The sequence below is a fragment of the Equus przewalskii genome, chromosome 2 (genome assembly GCF_037783145.1).
Source record: "Equus przewalskii isolate Varuska chromosome 2, EquPr2, whole genome shotgun sequence".
NCBI lineage: Eukaryota > Metazoa > Chordata > Mammalia > Perissodactyla > Equidae > Equus > Equus przewalskii.
Window position 1 is genome coordinate 108136792 of NC_091832.1, and position 18251 is coordinate 108155042.

General features: G+C 37.4%; 2 protein-coding genes across 4 annotated transcripts in view; one reads left to right on the forward strand and one right to left on the reverse strand.

Moving 5' to 3' along the window:
• The first annotated feature begins 221 nt into the window (after positions 1-221).
• On the forward strand, positions 222-3422 carry ARLN (allregulin). Its single transcript, XM_008533161.2, has 2 exons — positions 222-560; positions 2040-3422. Coding segments are annotated over exons 1-2 (207 nt in total). The 5' UTR covers positions 222-354; the 3' UTR covers positions 2041-3422.
• A 1742-nt stretch (positions 3423-5164) lies between these two features.
• The window catches only part of USP53 (ubiquitin specific peptidase 53), a 62070-nt gene continuing 48983 nt past the window's right edge, over positions 5165-18251 (reverse strand). For all 3 annotated transcript variants that reach the window (XM_070609224.1, XM_070609222.1, XM_070609225.1), the window contains exons 15-16: positions 9263-9359; positions 5165-8420 (exon numbers count right to left, since the gene is read on the reverse strand). In XM_070609224.1, the coding sequence (XP_070465325.1) occupies positions 7430-8420; positions 9263-9359 (1088 nt within the window). In that variant the 3' untranslated portion in view covers positions 5165-7429. The remainder of the gene's footprint in view (positions 8421-9262; positions 9360-18251) is intronic.

Sequence of the window (18251 nt, forward strand, 5' to 3'; positions counted from 1 at the left end):
AATTCATCACCTGACAGAATGGGACGTGACAGGGACTTCCGGCCCAGCCGCCGAGTATTTCTTCTGGCGAAACCTGAAGGACCAGCTTTCCGCCTGGACGCTGCAGGGCAGAGTGGGCGTGGCCGCTTATCCGCTTCCGGGTGGAGGCCGCGCTGCCTGCCAGCTGTCACTGAGACAGCGGAGGGCCGGGCTGCGCCTGCGCGCTGGGAGGGGGCGGGTGCAGGGTCCATTTCCGGGGCGGGGAGCAGCGCATGCGTAGACTGTCTGTGGCTCGTTTCTGGCGAAGGGAACGCGGAAGGGCGGGAACAGAGGGTTTTCCCGCGATTCGGATTGCGGTGCGGAGACTGGTGCGAGATGGAGGTGGACGCTGCGGCAGAGTATGGTCGGGACGGTCCTCGGGAGCGGCGAGGCGTGGGGGAAGCTGGGCAGCAGCAGCAGAACCACGAAGTACGGCCTCAGTCCGGGACAGACCGGTTTTCAAAACACTCCTACTGGTTGGATCTCTGGCTCTTCATTCTTTTCGACCTGGTGTTGTTTGTCTTCGTGTATCTTTTGCCCTGGTGAGTCCTTTGTAAGGGGTTTAGAGACCATCTACTCCTGTTTAGCGGGGAGGGCAAGGAAACCGAATTCCAGGGAGTCTGCTATGTCCAGGGTCCTACAGCCGGTGGGTGGCGGGGCCGAGTCGGGATGAAGACTAGTGAAAATGCCCTTCCTCGGCGCCCCGGTGAGGGTCTTCGAAGAGGGGTGGAGGAACCTTGGCTTCGTAATTTTTCTCTTGTATCCTGGAACGAAACCAGCTGGGTTTGAGTTCCTGCACTACCACGAACCAGAAATCATTCAGCCTCTCGGAGCTTTCTCATTTATCATTTGTGACCAATAGGAACCGGGTCATAGGGGTGCAGTGAAGATTAAGTGAGATAGTGATTTATCTAAAAGCCATTTATTTGCATGTTGCCTGGCAGCAGTAAGCGCTCAGCTAAAACTGTTGTTACTGTACAACAGTTTAAACATGAACGAGCTACGCAGGTTTCTCAGGTCTAAAACGGAACTCGTAACTTCTTACCCAAATGTGCTGTTTCTCCAGTGTTCTCATTTCCGTAAATCTTAACCTTACCCATTCGGTACTCCTCCTAGAAGCCTGGGACTCTTTGATTTTCTTCTTTTTTTTTTTAACACACACCCACACATCCCAAAACAGCAACTGATAAATTACAAAATTCTGTAGGTTCCACTTGCAAAATCCATGCCCTCCGTTTTCATGGCCGCTCACTCTGAAAAGACAGGTTGGCAGTGGATAGAGAAAGGGAACTTAGACAAGGGGGAGAGGGGAGCAGAACAAGAAGTGGGACACAGGACTGAGATGATAACAAGGGACAAGTTGGGGAGAGAAGCAGTGAGCCGAAGGAGGGGGTGTGGAGGGACAGTGGTGCAGCTCCTTTAGACTTTGGACTTGAGTATTCACTCCCTGTAAGTTAACTTTTGGACTTTGGAGTTGATTGTTTACTCACCATAAGTGAACTTCTCTCCATCATCATGCTTATGCATTTGCCCTCCTTAATAAGCAGTATGTCTTCTTTCCCCACCCCCAAATTTTGGCAGAGATTTGGGCATAAGCTCATTGTATCTGAGGCCCCATTGTCTCTTATTTCCTGGATGGTGTGGCAAATTAGAAGGCAGAGGGTTGAATGGAGCGAATGGGAGAGAGGAATATTTCTGTGAAACCCCGTCTCGTGCCATTTGTAAAGGGAGAGTTTCCATTCTTCTCCACCTCCCCTAGTTTTTTGGTAGAGACTGATAGATCAAGTAGAGTGATTTTTTTTTTTTTTTAAATGACCTGAATTTTCAGCTCAGTAGAAAATGGATAGAAAAATGAGAGTCTTACAAAGAATAGTCCAGGCCTTTTTTTTTGCTCATATCAATATGTAAACCACTTAGGAATAGGCAGGTGACTAAGACAATCAAGATTTTCAGAAGTTGGGATAAAGTATTAAGATGGGAAGAAAAAGGAAACATTGTTGACAAATGTTTGTTTTTTGCAGAATGGTTTGCCTGATACCTAAATTAAGAAATTGGCTCCTGGAGTGGATTCTGAAAATGGCTACAGATTTCTTGAACAAAGACGACAGGATTGTGCAGCAGCAGAATTTCAAACTCTGAGGGACCTTCTTTTCATTTACACATTCTGGCATTCGTTCTGGGGACTATATTAAATGGGTTATGATCTCACCCATTCATAGCTAAGTTCTTATAACTGGACTGATTCATATTTAAAAACTTTTCAGACATCTGATGGCTTCACAGGGGCTGAATATAAAAGTATTTATACATAAAGGTTTAGTGTATTCATTAATAAATATAGTCATGTCCTACTTTAACATTTTAAGGGTTGGCCAGGGTTTAGTGTGATACAAATAATATGGTGAAATATTAAGGTGAAATATTTAAAACTAAGTTACTCAAAAGCAAGGGAAGGATTTTGAGAAAAGGAGTTAAAAGCTATACAGAAAATTCAGGCCCACACTGTGTTGGCTGTTAAGTACCAGTTTAATTTTTAGGTTAAGTGGGCCTCTGTTATGGTTGCCAGATTGATGGAATCAGTGAAAGTATCTAACATCCAGTATTGGAAAGCTAGTGTGCATATCCTCTTCCTCCATGCTCACCTCTCTTCCTTTTAAGCTCTTGAACTCCCTAAAATAAGACTCTTCCCAACCTATTTTTTATTATTGTAGTTGCATTAAGAATGCTGGTGGCCAAAACATGTTTATTTTGATAATGTCTGTAAGTTAAATACTTCAGCAGTCAGCATATTTACTCATTCAACAAATATTTGAACACTTAGTGTGGGCCAAGTACAGCAGTGACCAAAACAAACAAAAATCCTTGCCTTCATGGAGCTTACATTCTTGTTTTTTATCTAAACATGTTAACAAGAATTTACATTCTAAGAGTGCTCAGCTGGCATTTAATGAGAAAGGTCACCCTCCCAAAGCAGCTACTGTAAGCCCTTCAGAAGCTATTCCTATTATATAAGATATTCCTTTATAGAACAGATGTTAGAAATGGGCCCTCGTCCTTGAAATTGATGACATTTGATATATGTGAATTGCCTAGATATTTTGGGGATATTCCCCTCCCTTAGAAACAGGGCAGAGATCTGCTAACCTCTGCATCCTGTATCTTTTAGAATGGCACTTAGGGTTACAGTGAAATCTGGGGTTGACTTTGGAGGATTTAACTGCCCCGTGCCAGTAACAGCACGCCTTCAGGGTACTATTGCGTCTGCCTGAAGAGAACTTTTCATGCAACGGTTGAAGCATCTAGAGAAACACAGAACTGGGATTTCATTGAGGATACCAGACAGATTGTATGAACAGTTTTTGTGCTGCTCGCTAATAATTTTGTCCAATAAATGTATAGCTAAATTTGGTCTGATTTGCATTTGTTTTAACAAATTACTTGGTAGTAAGGTTGTGAGAGGACTAACAGTTCTCATATAGTTTACTGTTAGGTCACACACAGACTTATAATCCATGCTACCTTTCTGAGCCTAAAATCAGCCAACTACCACAACGATGGAATATTCTGAAAATTTCTAGTACAGGGAAGATGGAGAGTTCTTAGTGTTACGGCATGACTGTAAATGGTATACAAAAATGGTGGCAGTATGAGGGTTGAATCTTTCTCACAGATGAATAAGAAACTTCCTAGGGCCGGCCTGGGGGCACAGTCAGTTAAGTTCACACCTTCCACTTTGGTGGCCCTGGGTTCGCAGGTTTGGATCACAGGTACGGACCCACACATCACTTGCCAAGCCATGCAGTGGCAGGCATCCCACATATAAAAAAAATAGAGGAAGATGGGCATGGATGTTAGCTCAGGGCCAGTCTTCCTCACAAAAAGGATTGGTGGTGGATGTTCGCTCAGGGCTAATCTTCCTCCAAAAAAACAAAACAAAAAAAAACTGTGCCTTTCCACTGAACTATGGCATCTCGAACACAGTGACTGCCTACAGCACCCACACTTGAAGTTCTTTTGAGAAGTTGATCAAATGGGTTTTCAGAAGTTGATAAATGGGACACTCAGAAAAGTTGGCAAACTTCCTATGACAAAAACAGAAAACAATATCAAAAGAATAACATCAATGTGATTTCAATCTGATAAGTTCCTTTGTAAATTTTACAAACTAAATTTCATGTAAATATGGGTTTTTTTGTGTGTGTGTGTGTGGGCGCGGTTTTGGTGAGGAAGATTGGCCCTGAGCTAATGTCAGTTGCCAATCTTCCTCTTTTTGCTTGAGGAAGATTATCCCTGAGCTAACATCTGTGCCAATCTCTCTCTTTTGTATGTGGGACACTGCCATAGCATGGCTTGATGAGTGGTGTGTAGGTCTGTGCCCAGGATCCAAACCTGAGGCTGCTGAAGTGGAGCCCATGAACTTAACCACTAGGCCACCAGGCTGGCCCCTGAAATGATTAATAACCATTTGAAATGACCTGGCTGATTAGCAATTGTGAGGAAATCTTTAGGGGTCTGTTAACGCGAAAATTTTAGGATGTAAATCACTGCATATACCTAGTCCCTAAATGGCATGGGAATACATCAGAGAGTACAGGATATTTAGGGTCAGGAAGGGCATTTAATGTAGACTTTATGCTCCAAGACAGGTCATCAAACAATGGACCACATCTGGCCCACTGCCTCTTTTTATAAGGTCTGTGAGCCAAGAATGATTTTTACATCTTAAAATGATTGAAAAAAATCAAAAGACTATTTCATGATGGGAGAATTATATGAAATCCAAGTTTCAATGTTGATAAAGTTTTACTGGAATAGAGACATGCCCATTCATTTACATACTGCTTATGGCTGCTTTTACCCTACAATGGCAGAGTTGTGTAGTTGTTACAGAGACCCTATGGTCCACAAAGCCTGAATTATTTATTATCTGACTCTTTATAGAAAGTTTGCCAACTCCTCCTGTGGGAACCCTGCTTAAAACCTGCTGGAGTCTAACTCCTAGGAGTCTCCTGTGGTAACATTTTATGATCAGTGATATTCCAAGTAGTCATGAACTTTAAATTAACTACATTTCCCATAAAATACATAATCCACATGCGGGGTGAGGAAGCCACAGTTCATGAATACAAAGAAAAGTCCAACCATAGAAATTTAAAAATCAGTTTATCCTAAAGAAATTTTGAACCAGAAAAAACTGATTTCATGTGAAAATACAACATTGTACAGGTAAGTATTTTGAACATTACAACAGTTGTTGGTTGCATTATTTTAAAAGTTATATCATAAGCTTATAACCAGAAGAAAACATCTATAAAAATAAATAGGCACCCTAGAAATAAAAACTTTACATGTGAATAATTAGTAAATATGTATTCAATCTATATTTGGAGTGTTGAATCAACATAAAAACAAATGGTCAGTTTCTAGGTTGTTAGCCCTCCTACAGGGTTCAGGAGGTTTCAACTGGACAGTACTTTAAAAAGAGCCAAAATTGGACATTTCTATTTGATGTTTGCAACTCAATTGTGAGTTGAAAATACAAATCTATGAGATTGCTGTTAAATACCAGAAATTAGTTCAAATGTTTCAAATAACACATTTCAACTGAACATCTTGACCAAAATTTCTATTAAAAAAAACTTACACAAAGTTTTTGAAAGGTATTAAAAAATACTTGAAGCCTGTTTTTCTAGTATTTTACAATGTTATAAAAGCAATAAATACATTGACATTTCAAATACAATTTTACAAACTTTACAATATTTTACAAATCCTCCATACTAAAAGTTGTTAAAAATAACTTTCTTAAAAGATAAAATTTTATTTAGTTGGTATTCAAGTACTTCTAAATTAAGAGATAAAGTAATAATCACCTACTATTATAGTCAGAAAAGGCTATTAAAAACTTCTCTAGGTGGAAGACAAAATTTGATAAAGATTTGGTAACGGTGAGGTTAGACTTTTACACGCAATTATTTTCTATTTATCTAGAAGTGTTCATTTTTAATAATTTACATTTTGGAATATTTTAACAATTTAAGGAATTGGTCAAAATATTAAATTTACTAATTAGTTTATAGCATTATAAAGTTTATCCATTGGTGAATGTAAGGAAAATTTTAATTCTATAATTCTCAATTCTTTGGAGTGGACAATATGAAAACTATCTAAAACCATAATTTGTTTACCAGCTTAGTACAAAATCAAATGACAACTAATGAAATAAGGCAATTAAAGTAACTTATTTTCACTTGTAACTTATTTTCACTTGTAAGGTCATCATAATAATGGAAAATTCCTTTATTTTTAAAAATAAAGCCTTCTCCATGAAAGTAGTTAGGGTAAATTATCTGTTTAGAGTAAAAAAAAAAAAAAGGGGGGGAGGGACATTCAAATTAATACATTTCATTACAATTAAATAAACCCTTTATATGAGAGGCAGAAATTTAATCTGAAAACCCACAAAATTTTCAGATTCAACAATCTGAAAATCACTAAAATGGGCTGACAAACTATAAACAGGTAACATGACAGCAGGGAAAATTTAGGTGGCTACAGTGAGATTCCCAATAAGAGGGCCCTGGGTTAATTCCTAACGCTGGTCATTAGCCCAAAGTAAACCAAACCAAAATAAAAACCTTTCACATTTCATATAAAATTTGAAAAAATGTAAGAAGATAAATATACTAAAGTTAAGTATTTTAATTATTTTTAGCTTACATGGCTGAAGTAATGTTTATGAATACATACAAGTCCAAGGCCTAATTTGTTAGCGAGGCATTCTGAAGACAGCAGTTCTAGGAGCAAAATTAAGTTTCTTCTGTTCTGACCTTCAGCATTTAATTTAAAAACTGCTTTATCATTAAGGCTTTCTTTTTTTCCCAAACGCTATTAACTTCATGGGCTGATATTTTGTAAGACACGTAAAGGGATCACACGCAGTAGACTATCACAGAAGTCACAGCACATGGCGAAGCCCTCTCGGCTGCCCAGTGGAAAGTGCTTCTCGTAAAGCAAATCTCGCCTTCACTACACAAACTCTGTATCACCTGGTCTCTTCCGTTAGCAGAGTTTACCAGTCTGCATACGTGAGTCCTGGTTAGTTTAATACTTAGAGGTCTACCAGCCACAAAATAAAGAAAAGGACATTTTTATTCAATGGCAGCATACGGTCAATGACTTTTTGCATTCCCCTGAGTTTCTGTTTTTCAAGGCATGCCAAAACTATTCAAAGGGAATTTCTAAAATATCCAAAAGTCAATCATCACAAAATAAAAAATAGAGAAAGTTAAAGTCATTAGTGACTTTAAAAATGCCATGGTTTTAATTTCATATCTCACCAGGTTTGGTCAATTGATCCCTATTATATTTTAACGGCCTCTGGGAAGTATAAGCTTGCCGGTTTCATCACTTACCTATTACAGTGTATGCTAGGGTTATATCTCTGCTCAGAAGGGCAGTTTGAACCAAGACTATTACGTAACACAGGTCCTAGCCCTCTAGCACTCTGAGAGGGTAAACTATCATTATGAAAGCCACTGCTTTCTGGAAAACAGAGCTTGGGCCTCTGATGGTATTTCAACCTATATGTATCAGTCATGCAGCTATCAACCGAAAAATAGGTAGTTAATGAAACTGTCTCATTTGGACAGGTAGAACGAGAGTCTATCTCTGCTTGGCAAAATGCATCAACAACTGTACCCAAGTCTGCCTGAAAATCACTAGTCGAAGAGCTGGACAAGTCGTTTGGTGTGTTGCCAACATGTTCTTTTACTTGAAATGTTTCCTTAAGTCTTTCATCATTCATGTATGTACTCACTTCTGAACCTGGTTCCGAAGCTGTACTTAAACTGTGCTTCGGAAGACTAGAAGAACTTGCTTTAAACATCTCTGTAAGTTTGCCATCAGGCATAGAATCATTTTTCTCTGACTGTGGCACACTGGTTACAGCATATTTCTTCGGTGGCAAAGGGGGCGGTGGATTCTGGCTAACAAATTTTGGCATCTGACAACCATCAGATCTGCAGGTTGACTGAATTATATGTTCCTTCGATAAAGAGTTCTCAGAGTAACATTGTTCCATCATAGTTTGCTGCTGGATGAGGGGAGCAGTTTCCGGCTTTAACCCAACAGTTCTCATGTGTGAGGACCACAATGAAGATGGTGAGACTACTTCATTACTGTTCATTCTCTTTCCAGAAGCAGAATTATCATCAATGTGAAAAAGTAAACCTGTTCTCTCAGAATTTTCTATATTAAGCCGTTCAGAAAATTTGCATTCACTTGATTTTTCATGTTTCTGTTCATCTGGTTGGCGGATATGCTCTCTTGCTGCATGGTCCTTGAGTACGGGTGGACTGGAGGAAGGGAATAACTTCCCATTGGTTTCACTTATATGTGATCTGAAATATAAAAACAAAAACAAAGCTAAAACACCATATGCAAATACACAAAACAGGAGGGAAAACAGACACCTGTCTAGTAGTTTAACTTCCCGATATACAGTTTAAAGTTATTTTCGTAACATAACAAAAATGGAAAGATATTTGCAACTGTTAACATTTTACATTCTCTGAATCCAAAATCTTTATGCCAGAATACATGAACGCCTACCAGAAACGCCTGTCATTATTACCAAAATCAGATTTCTAATAATTAAAATAGACTCGTTTCAAGTTACAAACACTGAAATTACATTTATTTGTGATAAAATGTAGTAGACTTGAGGAAAATGTTTCAAGCAAACAATTCAATACCCTAAAACACTTCCCAACCAACAAGACAAAGTTTATAGCAACAGAGGTACTTTAATTTTGATATATAATGCTATACGAATAGTATGCTAATTAAAAATAATTTACTCAAGATTATTTAGGCAATAATTAACTTCTAAGGTGAAGATAAAGGATATCACATTGCAAATTATCTTTCCTCTTATGATTAGATATTTTTCTCATGTCTTAATTTAAGCCCCAAATTTTCTCTTTTGTAAAATACTATCTACCTTGTAAGAAAGCTGTGAGGATGAAAACAACCGTGTATTGTACCTGGTACTTCGGAGACCCCAGCATCCTGAGATCTACATCCTTATGATGATCCAAATAAGACAGGCATTGTAATACTGTAGACCCACTGCTTTGAGAGCAGTAAAATACATGTATTTATGCCTTTCTGACAAACACAGTTCCTATGATACATGCATTTAATAAAAAGGATTTTAATATTTTCAAATATCTTTGATTACCTTTTTATGAAAGGATTTTTTATTTGTAGATGTGATTCTGTCTGGAACTCATGAGATTTACAGCCAACTTCCCAGTTTTTAAGTTCCTTTTTAAAGCCTGAGGAGGAGAAGGAGAAAAACAAAATTATTTAAATCATGTTTTATAATTTGCTCCATAATTTACATAAGGCTTTCTATAAACAGGTAATTCTCCTCCAATTAACAAACAAAAACTAATTCTTCAAGACTCAGCTCAAATACCTCTTTTTTGAACCCTTTCTACAAAATGAATGACTATTTCCCCAATTTATTATCACTTGAAAATGTCAGCAAACCCCAAATAGTGCTGTTCTCACAGAATCGTGTGGAGCTGTTTGTTTCCCCATTCTATGGGGCACGCTCTGCTGACGACGTGGTGGGGAAACCCTGCATTTGAAGACAGATGACTTGGGTTGAAGTCTGGATTCACTACTTATTGGTTGGTAACTGTAAGCAAGCCTCTTAACCCCTTACAATGTTTCCTCATTTATGAATTAAGATAAAGATACCTGTTTTACCTACCTCACAGGACTATTAGGAACATCAACTGAGTTACAATGGGTGGAGGGTATAGTGATAACACGTAAAATGTTATACCACCACTAACTAGCCACCATTTATTGACTGCTGACTCAGGTTCTAAGAAGTTGATAATTATTTCATTTAATCTTTACAATTGAAAACCATTTTTACTTGAAAAGACATCAAACTTTGGTTATTCAGACTTGAGTATTTGGCAGAAATTTTCTTGAAAATTAAAGAAGTGAACCTGTCACTTCAAAGCAAACAACTGGCAGTATTTATTGCCAATGATAAAATTCAAGCTTTCAGATGAAAATAGTAATTTTGGAAAACTTGTATCCACTACCATCACTTTTGTAGCTTCCCAATAATTATAAAGACTTTCTGCTAATATCTGTGGTGATATCAACAAATGTGGGTTTTAAAAAGATAATATTAAATAAACATATCAACATTTGGAAGACTTGCATAATTTAGCAAACCAGTATTTTCCAAATGAGAAAACATGGAGGTTACAAAATCATGCATAAATAAATTATTCTTTGAATGAATAAATATTGAAAATCTTCAGTTTCAATTCCTAATACAGCACATAGTAATAAATATAACCCATAGAACAAAAGCTCTTTGAGGTCCTCAATATATATATATTTTTTTCCACAGGGGAAGATTTGCCCTAAGCTAACATCTGTTGCCAATCTTCCTCCTTTTTTCCTCCTTCCCCCGCCCACAAAGCCCCAGTACACAGTTATGAATAGCTGTAAGTTCTTCTGGTTCTTCTATGTGAGCTGCCACCACAGCACGGCTACTGACAGAGGAGTGGTGTGGTTCCATTCCCGGGAACCGAAAACAGGCTGCTGAAGCTGAGCGTGCTGAACTTTAACGGCTAGGCCATCAGGGCTGGCTCGTCAATATTTGTTAAGAATATAAAGATATCCTGAGGTCAAAAGTTTGAAAATCACTATTCTAGTTGACTGAAAGTAGTTGTTTTTTAAAAATTTCAATCACAACTATTCCTTGAAACAATTCTCCTTTTCATACCCAAGGAAGTTAAGTGACCTAACCAGTGGTACACAGCCCGTGAGGGGCAGCATTCAAACCAATCCAGGGTTGACTCCAAAGCCAGTGCTCTTTCCACTACCTGCAAGCTCTCTTCTGCACATGTCCCTAAAATACAAGGGCACGACACAGAATCTCCTTCCAATGAAACTAGGCCATGAGTGCCAACATCAAACAACAGGATAGACTAATAAGCTGATGCCCACAGAAGGTACCAAAATAAATGGAACTAACTTGAAGTTTCAATTAATTGCCTATGCTTCTGTACAAATTCTAGTAAGTTTTTCTGTATTCTCCCTTATGTTTAGATGACGTGTTCATCATGTTCATTTACTCAGTTTCCCCTCATTCTCATGCTTCTAATCTACTGTACACTAGGCTATGAATTGAAGATTGCAAACAAAACCAAAGTACCCTGTCACTCACAATTCAACTGGAATCTACAGTTGATCAAAACATCTAAATATCACCCTATGAAAAAAAATCTGTATTTGATTATGATCAGGCTCTGCAAGTTAAATCTTGAAGTAATTTCCAAGAAAGATTTGTGTAATATACATGAAAATTTAATACCCTATGTGGTGATGCTCACGTACTAAATGATATCTCCCAATACAAACTTAAGATAGTGGAATGAGGGGAACCACAAGTCTGGCACTCATCTCTTGAAGACTTAACACTCTTATTTCCACTAGATTGCAGTAAGCTCATCAGTGTATGATGTGTTCCCCTTTTGTTATTCTTTCCTCAGAGGCTGGCACATAGAAGGCATTCCATGAAAGCCTGCAGGATGAATAAACAATTGCATGAAAAACATAGTGTTTTTCTTCCTTTGAATCACTCCCACACTGTCCACCATGTTCCCAGCTCACGGATCCAGGACCGGGTAAGAATAAACTGAGACAAATTCTTCTTACCTTCCTTCCCCACCTATCTCAAGTCTATAAAGCGCCCTAATAATAAAATCTTAAAAATAAAAGGCAGTATGTAATTTATCTCAGAGAGTCTTGGTTGCTTGTAAGCTTGACACACTGCCTGAGGCTCAAAAACTAATAAGCCTCTCTCTGACAGCTGCCTTATGATTAAAACAGAAAAACCAGTAATGTCAAAAAGAACCTTGATAATTTTTCAATCTCTAAAGCCTGAAAAATCTGTAAGTTGAAGTTACACTATAATTTTCCAACCACTGTGATTTTAACTTCAGAAATGTTTACTTCTGAACTTATCTATAATTTCAAGTTTAATATTCACAAACAGAAAAATAAATACTTAATTCTTAAAGAATTCTTTATTTTTATTAACGTGTCCACACAATGGGCAGCAGGAGGCAGCAGAGGTTTTATAAATATGCTTGAAATTTTAACATCACTATGGCAGGCATTCAACCAAGTGGTTTGACTTTAGAATTCCAACTAACTTAAAAATAGACGTGTTATTTTTCTCTTCTGCTGACATAGACATCCATGTGTCTCTACCGGGAACTTTGGCTCCAGGTTCTTTGCAAATCTAAGATAGTCTGATTTTAACACTTGGCACAGAAGATATCTCAACATCAAGACAAGAAGCTTTAATTAATAATGCTAATTTTGATGCTGTATACAAAAAAACCCAAAGCCCAACAGTCAAGAAATCAACATATATTTTTCAGCTGAAAAGATGATCTAAGTTTAAAACAGACTTATACAGCAATAAAACCAAACTGCTGGTCCAGACAATGTAATCTTCACTCTTGTTTTATATGGAGATTTCAGAATATAACAGAAATAGGGCAATAGCAAAGGCTAAACATTCAAGAGCAATAATCTAATCAACAGCCTAACTTACAATAAAAAGACATTTACATACAATTTGAATCCTTTAGAAAGATCATAAAACTTTAACTGGGTAAATATTTCTAGCTAAATTTACCATATACCAAGAGGAGTAAAGACATACTTTAGTATACAATAATCTACACTATCAGATACCTAAATTTTGGTATGATACAAAATAAAGAAGCACAAGTCAGTAACTTCTTTTTTCACTGGGATTATAATTTAAATAAAAAGCAAATAATGCTATTTTGCTACAAATTAAATTTCAAAACTGAAAACTTATGGTTTTAAAAATACATATAGATAAACATTAGGTGGTGCCGGGCCAGAGCAACAGAGAAGAATTGTGTGTTAATACCTTGCCTCTCAACTGTCTATGAGACTCTTAAAGAAAATAAATTTAGTAGGTATAGAAACAAAATCAACTGTTAAAAGTACCCCTTTCTCTAGATACACTTTCTAATGTATTTATTTTAAATGAGTACACTCTACAGTTTGCAAAAAATATCTTAGAGAAAATAATCAAACTTATATACATGTGAAAACTGTTCCAATAAATTTTTTTTCATTTACTAATTCTGGGATTTAACAACATTAAGGGGAATATATTTCACTTAACGAAATGGAGGTACAGACTTTTTTATAATAATTAAGGGAGTTAACAGATTTTTTGACCACTGGTTAACTTCTTTCACTCTTGTCATTTCCAAGATCAGGATTCTCAGTTTGAACTAATCCTGACTTCTACGATCAATCTAGATTAAGCCAAGTATTGCAGACTCCAAAGCAAATGGCAAAACTTCCAGAGAGACCTGATAATTCCTTTGTGATCTGTTATGTATAATCTGTAAAGATCGCCACATATATTAATTTAAGTAGATAACCTTACTTCATAGAGGAAAGAGTGCATGAGGTATGAACTGCTTCACTGTCCCATCTAACAGGACACATACCCAAGGGCACCTGCATGCCCCTTTGTCGCTCCCTCTACAGAAAAGCTCCCAGTCCCTTAATCCAAAGCCTGCCTCTTTACCTTGTTTCATTCTTATTCTACCCCCAGGGATCTCACTCCATCAATTATTGTTCTGTTCTAATCTTATCTTCACATCTTTCTCTTCCTCTGTACATCATTCATTCCTTATCCTCTGCAACACAAATGCCCAAGTCTCTCTATTAAAGAAAAAAAAAAGTCCCAAAACAAAAGCTCTTGGTTTCATTTTTGTCCTCTAAGTACTGCTTCTTTGCTATTCACAGCAAAAGTTTTGAGAGACATGTGCTAAATTTCTTTACTTCTCTTCTATTTACTTTTTACTCCACTGTAATCTTTTAAAAAAATTTCACTTCAAAATAATTTCAGAAAGTTCAGAAAACTTGAAAGATGAAAACTAGTACAAAGAATACCTGTATATCTTTTACCCAGATTCAACTATTCTTAACATTTTACCCCATTTTTTCCTGAACCATTTGAGATAAAGTTATGAACATAATGGCCCTTTACTTCTAAATCCTTCCATTCTACCTCAATCTAGCTTCTGTTTCTAATGTTCCTCTAACATTGCTTTTACTCTATCACTAATGACTTATGAACCACTAAATCAAACTAGCACTTTTTAACCCTTATTCCGCTTAATCTGTGACCATTTTTCTTGAAGCTCCCCATTTTCCCAGCTTCCCTGTGATAACCTCTCTCCCATATTTTCTCATACCTGCCCAGCTATTCCTCATACTTTTCCATAGTTGCTCCTTCTCTCTATCCTTGGCTCACTTCTCTTACTCAGCAAACCCATGTTCTTTTCCTTTGTCTTTTTTTGCCCTGAAATCTCCAGTTTTCCTGAGTGATGTCATCCAAGTCTACGGCATTCAATTCCTAAATATGCTGATGGTTAGCAAATACATCTTTTCTGAGTTCTAGCCTTATGTTCCGAACTGCATAATAAATCTACTTACCTAGATGATAACCAAACAAATCCATAAATAAATTTGGTTTCCCCTTACCCACCAAAATTTGTTCCAGCTTCCTTACTCCTCAATTTGGTAAATGGTCTATCTACTTCTCTAAGTCCCCAGTACCGCTATCCCCAGCTTCCTCCCCTTCCCTTATTCTGTACATCTGCCACAAAAACTGACGCCACATCCACATACTCCTATAATCTCTCGAATCTTCTTGCTCGACCTTGGTACTGCCTTAGTTTATGCCCTCATCTTTTCTCTCCGAGGATATCAGTCATCTAATTAATTTTTCTCCCACTGCTCCAAATTCACCCTCCACACTGCCACCAGAGTCTTTTCTAAGGTGCAAACTGGAGCATGCTACTCTCCTTGTCCTTTGGTGCCTTTCCACTTACTGTAGGATTTAAAAATAGCATCAAAGTTTCATCATGACTTGGCTTCTATCTCTCCCTCTATCCATCATCTCCCAATTTCCACATATGAATTCCAGCCTTGCACATACCAAACTCCCTGTATTCCTCCAGTATGTGATACTTCCTCCCCACCAAGTGCATTTCAACATATCAGTTTTTCTGTCTTGAATGTAATTTAAGGTAATTGAATGTAATTTAATTTGAAATTCTCCCCACTAGTGACCCATTTTAAAAGAGGAGCTAGGGGCTGGCCCTGTGGCCAAGTGGTTAAGTTTGCATGCTCTGCTTCCGCGGCCTGGGGTTCACTGGTTTGGATCCTTGGTGCAGTCCTACACACCGCTTATCAGGCCACGCTGTGACAGCATCCTCCATAGAATGACTTACAACTAGTATACACAACTAGGTACTGGAGCTTTAGGGAGGAAAAAAAAAGAGGAAGATTGGCAACAGATATTAGCTCAGAGCTAATCTTCCTCACCAATAATAATAATGATAATAAAATAATAAAAGAGGAGCTAAAATAATCCAAAGGGCATTGTGGAATTTCAACATTTCCAAATAACAGCTTTAGGCAGTGTGGACATGATTTTTTGCAGCAGAATCCATAATGACATAGGCAGACAAGTCTATATAATATCTCTATCAATGAAATAATTACAACAGCATTATTATAGATTTTAACTTCTTTACCATCAAATAAACTTATATAGACTAAGATTAAAAATTGACTTAAATGTCAAACAAAATAGATAAAAACATTTCTAAGTCTTTGTAAGTTTCTTAAAGTCTTTTAGCTATTGTTATAAAGCGATTCTTCAGGTCAATAATGTAAGTGTGCCCCCATTTTATAAATAAGAAATAGGAGAAAACCAAGAAAATCATACCAAGTCACAAAGAATTAAATTAAATTGTGGCTTATTGAAAAAAAAAATCCAGGCAGGGCAAGTTCTTAGCTTGGGAAAAATGTCTATACCATGTTAACGTGTTCTCAGTCCTACACTATGGGAAGGGAACACACACAGAGATACCTTAAGGCATGAACATTTACAAAGGTTCTCAAAGCAAAGACTAGCTTAAACAACTATGGTAGACTATGAAGTTTATTAAATAAGAAATAATTTTAACATAATGCAATTTATGTAATTAAATAAAAAGCGGGTTACACAAAACCACAATAAGATACCACTTCATTCATTAAGATGGCAATTATCAAAAAAAGAGAAAATAACAAGTGTTCGTGAGGATGTGGAGAAGTTGGAACTCTTGTGCACTGCTGGTGGGAAAATAAAATAGTGCAGCTGCTATGGAAAACAGTATGGTGGTTTCTCAAAAAATTAAACACACAATTACCATAGGATCTAGCAATTGCACTTTTGGGTATATACTCAAAAGGACTAAAGTAGGACTCTCACATATTTGTACACCAGTATTCAGAGGAGCATTATTATTCACTGAAACCAAAAGGTGGAAACAACCCAAATATCCATCAACAGAAGAATGGATAAACAAAATGTGTTATCAGTCAATGTAATATTATTCAGTCTTAAAAAGGAATGAAATTCTGACACATGCTACAGCATGGATGAACTTTGAAGACATTATGCCAAGTGAAGAAAGCCAAATATAAAAAGACAGATATTGTACGACTCTACTTATATGAGTTACTTAGAGGAGTCAAATTCGTAGAGACAGAAAGTAGAATGGCGGTTGCCGGGGGCGGGGAGAGGAAGCAATGGGAAGTTGTTTAATGAGGACAGAGTTTCAGTTTGAGAAGATGAAAGAGTTCTGGAGATGGATAGTATAGGTGGTTACACAGTAAGGTGAATGTACTTAACACCACTGAACTGTCACTTAAAAATGGTTAGAATGGCAAATTGTTAAGTGTATTTTACCACAATAAAAAAAAATTATTTTTAAATGGGTTACATACTCACACATACATACCCTTTCATATTTAATGGGAAACCCACTACAAAGCTCTTACAGCAACACACTCTTGACCATCAAAATCTCTACAACCTTGTGTTTTTATTACTATCAGGAAACAAGCATCATTTTGTAAAGAGTACTGAACTTGTAGTTATTGTTCAATCTCACTGACTTCTGCTGTTGATCTCTGGCCAACCCTTTACTGTTTCCTGTAATACTTGGTTACCAGACTTTTATCAGATTTTTAAAACAGGCGAGACATTTTACATGGGAAAGGAAGGTTATTTCCTAAATATAAGTGTTTCCTTCTGATATTATACCATTTGATGAAAACAAAATAACTTAACATTTAATCACAGTCAATGTCTGCCACCTGAAAAACAGTGTCCACAAAGCCTTAAGGATGATAAAGACTAGATATAAATTTTAAAATGTTCTTCATGGCTACCTTTTATTGTGAAAAATTATATCCCCTTCTACTCCTCTGAATTCTAAAATCTGAAAACACTCTCTTTGATTGGAACCTCAATAATCCCCTTGGCTCATCATTGTCCTTGATCCCTCTCCCGCAAATCTTTCAGGTATATCCTCCCAGTAGCATCCTGAATTCTGTGTACATTCGAACATCTATTTTTCTGCTTCTGGGCTGCTATGTTTTGCTAACAAATCACCTATAATAATGCTACACCATTACATATTACTGTTCCCAAACTGAACTTTTCCAGCAGGCTGTTTTATCAATTTTTCTATTTGTCCTTAACTCCAGTTCAGCTTGCAGGCACCTGTGAAACTGCACTTTCCCTCTCTGGAATTAGGCCTGGCTGAAAGACTTGCCTCAGCCAATGAGATGCAAGTGGAAGTGCGTTTGTCACTTCTGGGTTCAAGTTTTAAGAGCTTACACATGATTCTCCATGTTGCGTCCTCCTTCAATCTCTCCCCCCCAAGTACTGCGATGATGAGAGAAGCATTTGTGGAGATGGAGTCCATTAGCCTGGGGCCCTGAGTGATGACTAAGAAGAAACTCCTGCTGATGCCCACTGGACATGTATCATGAGCAGAAGAAAACTTGCACAAGATATTGAGATTTGGATATCGTTACCATTGCATAGCCAAGGACCTAGCCTGTCCTGCTGACTCACTTCCCCCTTTCCCATTCCCTGAAATAGCTATTCCCATCCTTAACAGCTTTCAAGCATGAACTCTCCCAACTTCTGTCCTCATTATTTACTGACTTAGTAACAGGCAACTTCTTAGCTTCTTTACTCTTATTATCACAAGTTATTC

What these genes read in the sequence shown, in the direction of transcription:
- ARLN (XM_008533161.2), top strand. Translation starts at nt 355, where the DNA reads ATGGAGGTGGACGCTGCGGCAGAGTATGGTCGGGACGGTCCTCGGGAG.